This window comes from Panthera leo, chromosome B1 (genome assembly GCF_018350215.1).
Source record: "Panthera leo isolate Ple1 chromosome B1, P.leo_Ple1_pat1.1, whole genome shotgun sequence".
NCBI classification, from domain to species: domain Eukaryota; kingdom Metazoa; phylum Chordata; class Mammalia; order Carnivora; family Felidae; genus Panthera; species Panthera leo.
In genome coordinates, this window is record NC_056682.1 from 40,764,211 (window position 1) to 40,777,056 (window position 12,846).

General features: G+C 40.9%; 1 protein-coding gene across 4 annotated transcripts in view; it reads left to right on the forward strand.

Annotated features, from left to right (window-relative positions):
- The first annotated feature begins 5,288 nt into the window (after window positions 1-5,288).
- Window positions 5,289-12,846, forward strand: part of KAT6A (lysine acetyltransferase 6A) — a 113,556-nt gene continuing 105,998 nt past the window's right edge. For 2 of the 4 annotated variants that reach the window (XM_042934746.1, XM_042934749.1), the window contains exons 1-2: window positions 5,289-5,375; window positions 7,938-8,854. In XM_042934746.1, coding sequence (XP_042790680.1) covers window positions 8,255-8,854 — 600 coding nt within the window. In that variant the 5' untranslated portion in view covers window positions 5,289-5,375; window positions 7,938-8,254. Of the gene's footprint in view, window positions 5,376-5,881; window positions 7,667-7,937; window positions 8,855-12,846 lie in introns of those variants that run through there. The other 2 variants (XM_042934748.1, XM_042934747.1) reach the window with 2 other exon arrangements.

Genomic DNA, 12,846 nt, shown 5'->3' on the forward strand with positions numbered 1-12,846 from the left:
GGAATCTAAACCTAGAGGTGATATGATATTCTTTAGCACCTTTGTCTCTCAGGAAAATTCTGGGTATCAGACCACCTGAGTTTTGGAACAGAGCAAAGAAAAAGGCCCCAGGAGGCAAAGACACAGGCAGGGATTTGGGCCATTAAGCAAGGATGGAGATACAAAACTTAAAGACCAGAAGGGCCAGATTCCCAGGGAGAAAAGAGAGTGAACGAGCCTAATACTCTGCTAGTTTCCCACAGGGGACTTGCCAAATTCTGAAGATGCATGAGAAAGAAAGCTAAGCTACCAGGCAGAAAACCTCTGAAAAGCAGAGTGGAGTTTTTTGTTCTGAGAAAACAAGGATTAGACTTGAGTGTTCACTGGGGCCAAGGACCCCAGGGAACACACAGGACTCTCAGTTGAACACCTGCAGAGTTGTGCTACAGGAAAAGCAGCGAAACAGAGGTGGACTAAGCCTTGCCAAAACCCAACCTCAAGTTAGTTCAGTTTCTGATTAAGGTGTTCAGGTCTCACTCCAACTACTTTGTAAGGGACAGAGTGAACCCTCTCTAAATAAAGATAATACTATCCAGAGCTTCTGTGATTTTTCATACTTAATGTGTGGCATTCTATTAAAAAGTACCAGGCAGGCCAAGAGCCAGTAAAAACAAAATGACCAAAAACAAACGGAAAGTATATACAATAGAAATAGACCCACAGAAGATCTAGCTATTGTAATGATCAGAATGAGGTTGAAAATTGCTAGGATTGATATATCAAGAAAGTATAGGCAAAAGTGGAGAACATAAATAAAAAAATGGAGAATTTCTCCAAATGCATTGATTTTATTTAAAAAAATATGAAAATTCTAGAACTTAAAAATACAATGACCAATATTAAGAACTCAACAGATTGAAGAGAAAATTTAGATAGATAGGTACATCATATACAGACTCATGCAAAAAGAGGCAAAAAAGATGAGAGGCAATACAGATGGTAAAGAGTGAAAAATTCTGACATATGTATAACTGAAATCCTAAAAGGAAAAGAGAGATAGGAAGATAGTGACCAAGAATTTTCCAAAACAGGTAAAAGATATTATGCCATAGATTCAAGGAATGCCATGAGAGGTACTCATCCCACTCAAGAACCCAAGTGAGATACATACAAAGAAAACCACATCTAGACATATCACAGGAAAACTGTTGAAAACTGAAGAAAAAAAAATACTAAAAGGAGCTAGAGGAAAAAAGACATTTCTTTCTTTCTTTCTTTCTTTCTTTCTTTCTTTCTTTCTTTCTTTTTGAGAGAAAAAGAGGGTGCAAGTGAGGGAGGGGCAGAGAGAGAGAGAATCCCACAGGGGACAGAGAGGGAGACAGAGGGAGGGAGAGACAGAGAGAGAGAAGTGGGGTTTACCTGAAGTGGGGCTGGAGCTCACCCAATGCAGGGCTCAGTGTTGTGACTGTGAGATCATGACCTGAACCAAAGTCTGATGCTTAACCAAGGAGCCACTCAGGCACCCCAAAAGATGTTATTTTTCAAAGGAGTGACAAAGGAATGATGAAAACCAGAGGACATCTTCAAAGTGCTGGGGGGAAAAACTTGCTAAATCAGAATGCTAAACTAGAATTACTATACTCAGTAAATATATTAAGGATAAAATGAAGTTTGTAGGCAAACAAAAATGGAGAGAACTTGTCACCAGCAGACCTGCTCTGAACACAAGAATTATTCAAACACAAGGCAAAAATTCCATTCAGAAGCACATAAATGCATATTGGAACAAGGTGTAAATAATGGGTAAATGTGTAGGTAAGCATAATGAGTACTGACTGTACAGAACACTGACTATAAAATCTTGCATGGCTTAAAATATATGTGCAATTAAAATCCATAACAACAATAAACAAAAAAGAGGAAGGGGTAAGTGGGAGCACAGTATTCTAAGGTTTTAGCATTCTTGGGGAAGCGGTAAAAGTAGTCATTTATAATATAGTGTAATAAGTAAAACAGGCATGTTGTAATGTAAGACTTCTAAGAGAATGTGTAATTAAGGGACATCTGGGTGACTCAGTCTGTTAAATGTCCTACTTCAGCTCAGGTCATGATGTAACAGTTTGTGAGTTCGAGCCCTGCATCAGGCTCTCTGCTGTCAGTGCAGAGCCTGCCCTGGATCCTCTGTCTCCCTCTCTCCCTGCCCCTGCCCTCCCCTGCCAAAATAAATAAACATTAAAAAAAATAGTTATTTAAAAAAAATAGGAGAATGTGTAATTAAGAAGTTAATAGAGGAGATTAATGGCATATTGAAAATATTTTAATTCAAAAGAAGGCAAGAAAGAACAGAATAAGGAATGTAAATAAGTGGGCAAAAGGAAATACCTAGTAAGATGGCATGTATAAATCCAAATACAGCAGTAATTATATTAAATATAAATGGACTAAAGCTTTTCCTGTTGAAACAAGGATAGAACAGCTCTCCAATTTTAGGTCTGGCTTAACTCTGCGTAAAATGTAGTTAACAAATACAACTGAAAAGTCAGAACTCCTAGAGCAAAATGTGGAAGAGGTAAGTAACTTTCAGCTGCCAATGCCACAAGGCTGAATTCTGCATAAAGTTTAACCAAGAAAAACTGGGGGCACTTGGGTGGCACAGTCAGTTAAGCATCTGACTTAAGCTCAGGTCATGATCTCACGGTTCATGGGTTCGAGCCCCGTGTCAGGCTCCGTAGGACAGTTCAGAGGCTGGAGCCTGCTTTGGAATCTGTGTCTCCTTCTCTCTGCCCTTTCCCCACTAGTGCTCTGTCTCTCTCTCTTTCAAAAATAAGTAAATGTTAAAAAAAAAAAAAGCAAAAGAGACAAACTGTCCTTTCAAGTCTGGGGTTGTTGTTTAACATGCAAAAGATGAGGACTTTAATATTTGTTGCAAAACTTTTATTTTGAGAAGACCTGAATGCACCATTACATTATGCAAATGTAAAAGCAAAGATTCTCTATGGAAGCTTTTTGAAATGCTAAACTGTGTTTTGTTGTTGCAAATAGTTTTAAATTTTTGCTACTGTGTGCCTAAACTCCAGTTTGGTCTTTTCACAGGATTGGCTATGAGTTAGTTTTCTTTCAAATTGTCCAAAGCAAACACAACTCATCTCTGTATTGTTTTTCTTGTGAAGACCACATACAAGTTTCAAATGAAGAACTCATTTTTCCCCTCCACCCAACACTACTTTTTTTTTTTTTTTTTTCCTGGATGTATTTCCTTTATAATGGCTCCCATTTTACCTGAGAGTACATCTGTCTGATTCATCCAAGATGGAAAATATCCTTTCTATAGATTATCTTGTGTCCCCAAATTTCTCTCCTCATTTGGGGATATGGCTTGGATATAAGTGATGAATGGTGATTCAGTAAATCTCACCACACCACACTTAGTTATCAGTGTCGGTATTGGATATTGAGTTGGCTGGGCTATCATCTGAAGATATATGTTATGTTATTACTGAATGATCTAGACAGTCTGTAGTGTAGAACAATAAGGCTAAGGATTGGAATGGAGAAAAGCTATAGAGAAAGGAAAGTAGAGGTCCAGGAATAAACAAGGCAGGGCTTGTGTTGGGGGTAAAAATTCCATCTTTTTTTAGTGGCTGAAAAAATTTTCATTCACTAGCAACATTTTTTTAAATGTGTATTTATTTTGAGACAGCTAGTGAGTGTGGGGTAGGGAGGAAGAGAGAGAGAGAGAGAATAGAATCCCAAGCAGTTTCCGTGGTGTCAGTGCAGAGCCCCATCCCAGGAACGTGAGATCATGACCGGAGCCAAAATCAAGAGTTGGAGGCTTAACTGAGCCACCCAGGCGCCTCTAATTTTTTTTTTTTTTTTTTTTTTTTAGTCTGTACTGCTTGTACAAGACTATGCTGCTGGAGATGCAAAGAGGCATCGCAGAAGAGCATATGTTTGGGAATAGAGTCATTAAATGTACGCAAGAGCAATGTATCAAGTGCCAAAGGAATAGGGCAAATGGTGAATACTATAAGAGTTCAGAAAGGAGATACACATTAAAACTAAGGCAGTGAGTGAGAGGGTGGTTTTACAAGGGAACGCTGAGATAACATGAGGTATGGGGAGGACAGTTTATACAGAGGGGTACACAGCAGTTAAAAGTCCAGTAGCAGGAATACACTTCCACTAAGAATTATTAAGCATTTAGTATGTCTTTTTGTCATTTACTGCAGAAAAAAAAAAAAACAACAACAACATATGACTCAATCTCTGCCTCAAGGAGTTTACTAGATGAGAGATAAGACAAAGAAACATACATACCACCAGAAGACAGGCCATGAAAGGTGCCAGTTCGTGGTTCAGCTTTCAATTTGGAAAAGAGAAATTCTGCATAGGGAATGGGTAGAAGACAAGCACTGGAACAAAAGAGATCAAGCCTTGAAACTCAGATGTGTGCCACAAAAGAGCTGTGTGACCTTGTGTAAGTCACTGGACCTGAGTCTTTGCTGTTTCTTTTAAAAACGACTTGGTAAGGTCCAACAAGCCTCTCGGATGTGGGGAGGATGAAGTCATTGTGGTGAAAGGGCTTCACACGGGTGTCTAAGTTTCCACCCTCTCCTCCCTCCTCATTGCACCTACTCTTTTTCCTACAGTAGGGTGACATGTGTGGGGTGCGATGGGAGCCAAAAGGGAATGATAAAGGGAGGCAACTTCCTCCCCGCTCTTTGTCCCCTCCCTGCTCCCCCAGCTCTTGACCTCGGGTTCCGGGAGAGTTACTGTGGAAGTGGGGTGTGAGCACAGAAGTGGGGAGGGAGGATCTGCTAACTGTAAACAGACATCATCAGGAGTTCAGATAGTCTGGCTACCGGATTTCCGTGCCATACTGAAGCCACCCCACCCATGCGCCTGCCCTCAGTTTCCCCAGCTGTGTAATGGGGATACACCATTTCCTTTTCCCGCTATCTGCCTGACCTAACCGCGTGAGAAAGACAAGAAGGAACCCCCAGTTCTTGGCCTCCAGCCCCATCAGGTCCTCCTCCCACTTTGGCTTTGGCCTTTTGTACCGGCCCCACGTGACCTGCCCGGCCGGCTCTTCCCTCCTGTCCCGCCCCGCCCTCCGGCCTTTCCCGGCTCTCGGCGCAGCTCTTCCCGCTCCTCGCCCGCCCCCCTCTCGTGCTCCCCCTTCTCCTTCCCCCACGCCTCCCTCCCAGGCTGTTACCGCTCCCTCCCCCAGGCAGCCGTTCCCTCGCGACGCTTCCCCTCCCCCCGCGGCTGTTCCGCCGCCTCGCCTCCCCTCCCCCCGGCCGGAGCTCACTGTCTCCAAGATGGCGGCCGTGTCAGTTTGGGGCATCTCCGCGGTCCGGCCCGGGGCTCCGGGATCCCGGCTCTCTTCTCCCCCGGTAAGTAGCCGAGGAGCCACCGGCGACTGCCCCTGCCCGTCGAGCCCGAGGCCGAGCCGCTCCGGAGCCGGCTCCGCCGCCTCGCGGGGTCGGCGGGCCGCTGCAGGCCCCGCCGCGGCCTGCGCCGCCTCCCGCTGCTCTGCGCCAGGCCTCGGGCTGGGGCGCCGAGGCCGCCCCCTCGCGCCCGGCCGGCGCCCGGCTCCCCCCGCCTTGCGGCCCGCGCGCCGCCCGCCGGCCCGGCGCTCGCGGGCCCAACGCCCCCGCCGCCCGCCCGCCGGCCGGGCCCAGCCCCGGGGAGCCGGCGGGTGGGCGGGCGGAGAGCGGCCCAGGCCGCGGAGCCTCGGGCTGGGCTGTGCCGGCGAGCCCGCTCTCCCTCGGGGGCGCGCCCACCGCCCCGGCCCCACCTGCGCCCGGCCGCTCGCTGCCCCAGGCCGGGCGCGGCCCCTGCTGCCCGCGCTCCCGGGTGCTCGCTCTCCGGCTCCGGCGGGGTGCGCGGAGATCCGAGCGGGGCTGAGGCTGCAAGTGGGGGTGACAGGCTGGCGGGTGTTGTGGTGCGGAGGAGGCAGCACGTGTGGTGTTGTGTCTGTCGGGCTGTCAGCCCCTGCGCTGGGAGGGGAAGCGGCGGCTGCCTGTCAACCTTCGGCCGGTTTGGACGGGAGCTGCCGGACCTGTCAGGCTTCTTGGGCAGCCTGCGTGCCCCAAACGCCTCCTTTGAATCGGCCTCTGTGGGGCTTAGGATTTGGAGGAACCGGGAATGGGAGATACATTGCTCTTAACTCTTTCACGTGATTTCATTGTTAACTTAGTCTTTGGGTTCTGTTTCCATCTGATGGGTACGGCGAAGCTACCCGTTGGCAAGCTGCAGGGTTGTGCAGTTTGAAGTTTTTAAAGTTTCTCGCTCTTTAAAAAGAGAGCGCGAAGATGTGTTTGGGGGTGGGGAATCCAGACCGGGGAAGGACTGTCGGAAGCAAGGAGTAGTTTTTCTCTAGCCGCTGGTGTACTTTCAGAGAGTTAAAGTTCAAGTCTGCAGGCTCTTTACTGTCTGAAGACCGAAAACCCTGGCCTGAGAGACAATGAGTAGCTGTCATTCATTCTTTCACCTGCGAGCATAATCAATTAGGACGTTCTCGGCTTCTTAAACTCAGATTGTAGCTTCTCCTTCAGTTTAGCGTTAATGCCTACGTAATGAACGTTCTTGGAGTAATAATACTATGATTTCTATCCTCTGGAGACTCTCACCAGAATGAAGCATAGCTCTCTCAGGGGGCTTCTTTTTAGCCAGCTAATTTAAAAATAAATCTTGGCTCAAGTTTGAGTGTTTACTTCAGCCTTTTTCGTTCCTATCAGAGTTTATAGCACTGTAGCTTTTCTAATATCTGTTTTGCTTTTGGTTTTAATATTAATTTTAAGAATAATTGCTGCGGGAGCCATTTTTCATATAATTTTTTAGGGTGTAATGTAAATGCTTCTCAGAATAAGAGCAGACGTCCTAAAAATCACGTAAGTTACATTTATTTTTGGAAGCAAAGAAGTTAATTGGTTTCAGAATTCGTTATTTTGGTGATTTTTAAAAAGATCTGTATCTGCCAGATTCTTTTGTCTGAAAGAAGAATATTGACTTTGATCCTGGAGAGGCAATGTATTTATGTGTTTGTGTTTTACTCTTTCACGTTCATTTCAGGACAGAAATCTTGAATCTATGAGATCTTCTCTTTAGACCTGCCGACAGGCAATATTGTGCATTTGACATGTGTGTGCATTTGAACCCTGTGATTCTGGGCCTTTCTCATTTCTAGTTGCTGTATCTGTAGCTCGGTTATGAACATTTTGACAGTTGTTATTCCTGCCGTTATATTGAATATTAGTGTTTTAGTTTGGTTTAGGAGAAGCTATCAGCATGTTATTCTTGAAATTTGAATGAAATTGGATTATTTTAAAATTCTTTAAGCACTTCTGACACTTGATGATTTTCAATATTTTTGTTTCCATTTGCAGTGTTTACTTAAAATATGAACTTGATCTGTGTAAATAGTATTTTTTTTATATAAAATAGTTAAAATTTTCTCAACGGTTTTCTTCCTTATTTTATTGACTGTTTTTATGCAGTCTGAATGTCTGGAATTTTGAAAGATGAAAGATTCACTCTTACTTTCATTGCAGGATTCTTTCTACTAATCCAGATACTTGTTGAAGTGCTGAATAGTTTCTTGGGGAAAGATGACAAGGAAGAGTTTGAATTCATAGACTGGTGAGCAGAGATTGTGGAGTACAGAATAGTCAGCACCCCTCTGGTTAGTTGTAGCCTAAGGTCATTCATAGTATATCTCATCTTATATATCTGTTGTATCCTAATTATTCATCTTTTTTTCATTTTTATTCCAATCCTTTACATACTTACATACATAATTGTTTCAGAATGTTGATAGAAACTTGTTAAAACTCTACAGGTGCTCAATAAACATTTGCTATTTGATTGTTTTTAAAGATTAGGATGTTTCATTTATAGCTTATTTACAAAGTGGGACTTGATAGGAAACTGATCTTGTTTTAATTGTTTTTCAGGCATAAGGTGCACATTTTTCTGCTGGGAATGAGATGTTCTTGAGTTCTTACAAGTTCATGAAGAGACCCATGTGTGGTGCTATTGAGAAATTTATTGGGAAATTTGAAGACATTTCAAATAACAGGTTGTTTTGGTTTCTAAAGTAAAAGTGAGGAGGCACTCTGTTTTGTGCAAGGAGGAAGGACTCAGGCCAGAAAACTTGTATGCTATGGTTAACTGGTTCCCAGCTTCCGAGAATGTTGTTTTCCATGGTATAAAACTTACTCAGCATCAGGATAAGGGATAACGACTCTATGGATATACAGAATCCTTCACCATGGTAAAACTCGCTAACCCGCTGTATACGGAGTGGATTTTGGAGGCCATCAAAAAAGTGAAGAAGCAAAAACAGCGTCCTTCAGAAGAAAGGATATGCAATGCAGTGTCTTCATCCCATGGCTTGGATCGTAAAACTGTTTTAGAACAATTGGAGTTGAGTGTTAAAGATGGAACAATTTTAAAAGTCTCAAATAAAGGACTCAATTCCTATAAAGATCCTGATAATCCTGGGCGAATAGCACTTCCTAAACCCCGAAACCATGGAAAATTGGATAATAAACAAAACGTAGATTGGAATAAACTGATCAAGCGGGCAGTTGAGGGCTTGGCAGAGTCCAGTGGCTCAACTTTGAAAAGCATTGAACGTTTTTTGAAAGGTCAGAAGGATGTGTCTGCATTATTTGGAGGCAGCGCTGCCTCTGGCTTTCACCAGCAGTTACGATTGGCTATTAAACGAGCCGTTGGCCACGGCAGACTCCTTAAAGATGGACCTCTTTATCGGCTCAACACTAAAGCAACCAGTGTGGATGGGAAAGAGAGTTGTGAGTCTCTTTCCTCTTTACCTCCAGTGTCACTCCTTCCACATGAAAAGGATAAGGTAAGAGTGGTATACGCATCAGTGTTCATAGAGCTGAAGATATAGCATGCTACAAAGTCATGTTTCTAGGAAGTATGTAGAAGTTATGTTCAAGTTTTGCGTTTGGGGACTTAGGGAATGATCATCTTTGGTTTTTTATTGGTAAGTTGTTGGAATTCAGTAGATACCAGTTGCCCTGATACTTTGAAATATTTGACACCTGACATTCAGAGTGTATTGATGTACCGAAAAGAACAGATTTAGAGTTTAAAAGTAGCATTCAACTTTAAGGCTGTTATAAGTTCTTAGAATATCTTACTGCTGGAAGTTGATGAGCACTCCTAAATGTTCGAGGCTTGGATTTGAAACAAGCAGGTGACTCTAAGAACCTTTTTCCTTTTTTTCTTTTTTCTTGCACATTACCATTAGGAAGGAGTGAGACTGAGTCTCCTGACTCATCCGTAGTTGTAGCTAAGCAAATTTATCAATTCTTATTTTTGTCGTATTCTAACTTTTTGTCATGTATTCTTTGCATATGATGAAGTCCTAAGTGTTATTTATGAGTGGTGTAACTACATGGGTCAGGAAAAAGTATCCTATATTCCTAAAGTTCTGTGGGAGTTTTGGTACACAGTGGTAATGTGCTATGTTTTATGCTGTTATTTTGTGCAGTTAAAAAAGTATGCTAAGAAACAGCAAATTTTGGCCTTTCAATAGATATTAGGAGATGAAGAGAATTTTGTCAGTAGCAGTTTTTTACATTGACCTAGTGTCTTAGCTGTGAATTTATTTCAAGTGTTCTGAATTGTAGTTGTGGGGAGAGTGGTAGTACTTAATGCACATTTTAGTATACAATAGTAAAATAATCTTTATTTTGCCTAAGATCATGGAAGCTAGGATGAGAAGATTGTAAAGTTAACACTGAATGTGTTTAAAAATACTTGAGGTTCAGTCTAAATTTATTGCAGTTAGTAACCCAGCTATAGATTTTTGTTTAAATAGCAACGAAAAATAACAGTATTTTTCTTTGATGAAGTTTTAGAGATCTATTTTAAGGTTCAATTTTCCCTATGAACTTTGAAATGGAAACATTATCTTAACCATTATTACTCTTGAAATTATTCTGTTAGAATGGTTGTGTGTCATTTGAGCATTTTATTTAAAAGTGTGGTATTAAAATTTCAAGGTGGGCAAATAACTGAAATGTTTTACTCTGTAGTCCAGTGCTGTAAGAACTCTTACTGTAAGAGCTGTTTCTGATCACATCTGGCTGAAGTTAAGTGAAATGTAATGGTTGATTCCAAAAATTGTTACCAAATGATTTACAGGTTAACTGCATGGAAACGGGAAACAATTTATAGTTTAGAATGCAGTGTTATATCAGTGAATTAGGTATTATAAATTTTTTGCCAGAACACCTGGGTGCTTGCTTTTACTATAATTTCCCTTGCTTGAATTAGATATTTTAATTTTTGAAAATATTAGCCATATATAAAGTATCAATTGTGTATGTATTTTTAAAAGGTAGCCAGTATAGTGCACTATGGGACAAATGTAAGTTTTGTCACCCTGGGATTTTACTTTTGAAAGGGGACCTTGAGAACCATCTTATTTTGCAGTTGGGCTGAGACCTCTATATTTAAAAAAAAAAAAAAAAGCTTAATCCAATAGAGATTTGTTGGTTGACTTTAGTTAGAAATATCTTTTAGGTTACATAACTGTAATATATAGTGTTGTTAACTGAAGTAACTAAATTTGGAGTATACATTTAAGAATGTATTTTGAGTTTTGTTGAATAGACTTCTATATATGTGTATGGGTCTGAATTAAAAACTAATTTTATGATATCTATGGAGTTAGAGTTGATGAGATCTGCTATATATTTTTAAATAGTTTTATTTTAAGTAGTGAATTTCCTGAGTGACTTCCCCCAAAGATAAGAAAAGCTCACATTCAAAATCATAATATGGTGAGGAATTACTCCTCTGAACAGATTATATGTTTGTTCTTTTTATTGTATTTTATGTACTTTCCTTTCTCTTTTAAAAATTGATTGGTTTGCTGTTATGAACCTAGATATTCTCAAAAAAATTATACAGAGTGTATTTGACAGTGATGGAGAAAGGAAAAGATAGGCCAGAAGTACTTTCACATTTAGGCCTTAATTAATTCAGCAAATGGTTATTGAGTGAGTACCTATTGTGGGCCAGGCACTCTGGAACTGAATTGGCATTATCTCAAGTTCCTCTTTATTTTTTTCTGTATCAATTTTTAACTTTTATTGCTTGGAGATACCAGCCTTTGGAAGGAACCGTAGAATTGTATGTTAGATTTTCAGCAACTGAGTAGTGTTTGCTGCTTTTTGTGGGATCAGCTGTGTAGAAGTAGTTCTTTTTTTTTTTTAAGAGTTTTTGTGAACACACTTGAACTTAAGTGTGTTTTCACACTGATAAATAGGAAAATCCATGGGATACTATGATCTAAAAGTTTAATCTATGTTGTAAGGGAAATTTCTGAGCTAGCTTTAGGGTTGTGGTAGTTTATGGTAAGTGTATTTAACTTGATGTGTTTACTATGTGCCACACATTACTTTAAAGCTATACATCTATTAACTCATTTAATTCTCATACATATCCATGAAGTAGGTACTGTTATGTTACAAGTGAAGAAACTGAGGCATAAAAGAGGTTTACTAATTTCTCTAAGTCGCAGAGATATTAAGTGGCAAAGCTGGGATTTGAACTTGGGCAGTCTGGCTCCAGTCTTTGTAACAGCTTTAGCTACCTCCTGCCTCTTGGGAGTTGTTACATACAGTGCCTGACACTGCACTCAGGTACACAGTTGTGAATATTTTTGGTGTTAATTCCATAGCACATTCTCTAATTATGAAAGGCCATATGTCCTTCTACCCCCTACCCCTTCTTGGTTTGTGTCCTTTTTTTCTCTTTCTATCATAGAATGAATTCTAAAACTGACTTTGAATCAGTGATAAGAATGTATCAGAAACCAAAGATTATGAAAAATCTAGTTTTGTGTGCCTGAGATCTATAAAAAAATAATTTTGTTTACATGACATTTTATTTCTCTTAAAGATAATTTCTGTGCTTATTAATTTTCATTTTATTTATCACTGAAATTTTCTGATTTGCACTTTGGGATTTGTTGCATGGTTGTAAGTAGAGTGCTTTCATTTTGGACCAAATGTTGCTTTCCCTTGAATTGTGGCATATAGGTGAGAGTGATAGTGTGACACTGGCTTAAATAACAACTTGCTTTTTGAAAATTTATTTGCTTTTGAAAGATTTTACTGTAAGATAATTTGTTCATTTATTTCATTTATTCATATAACAAACATTTAGATGCCTACCGTGAACAATGAATTTAGGATTTAGGTCTTGTTGAGGATTAAGGTAGAGAGATGTGAAATAAATATTTTTGGAATTATTTTTTAGTTTATGAAATACAGCTTTTAGTTTATACATTCTTTTTTGTCATATCAATTAAGCATTGTGAATCTCAGAAATAATGAGATGTTTCTTGGGTGGGGCTGTATTATTTGAGGTTGTGATGGTCTATTTAAAAAATTATCTTGGGGCGCCTGGGTGGCTCAGTCGGTTGAGCGTCCGACTTCAGCTCAGGTCACGATCTCGCGGTCCGTGAGTTCGAGCCCCGCGTCAGGCTCTGGGCTGATGGCTCAGAGCCTGGAGCCAGCTTCTGATTCTGTGTCTCCCTCTCTCTCTGCCCCTCCCCCATTCATGCTCTATCTCTCTCTGTCTCAAAAATAAATAAATGTTAAAAAAAAAAATTAATTAAAAAATTATCTTTAGGGGCGCCTGGGTGGCTCAGTTGGTTAAACATCTGATTCTTGATTTTGGTTCAGGGCATGATCTCACTGTTGGTTCATGAGATCGAGTCCCCGAGTCCCCCTGCTTAGGATTCTTTCTCTTTCCCTCTTTTTCTGCCCCTCCACCCCTCTAAAAAAATAAATAAACACCAAAAAAAATTATCTTTAG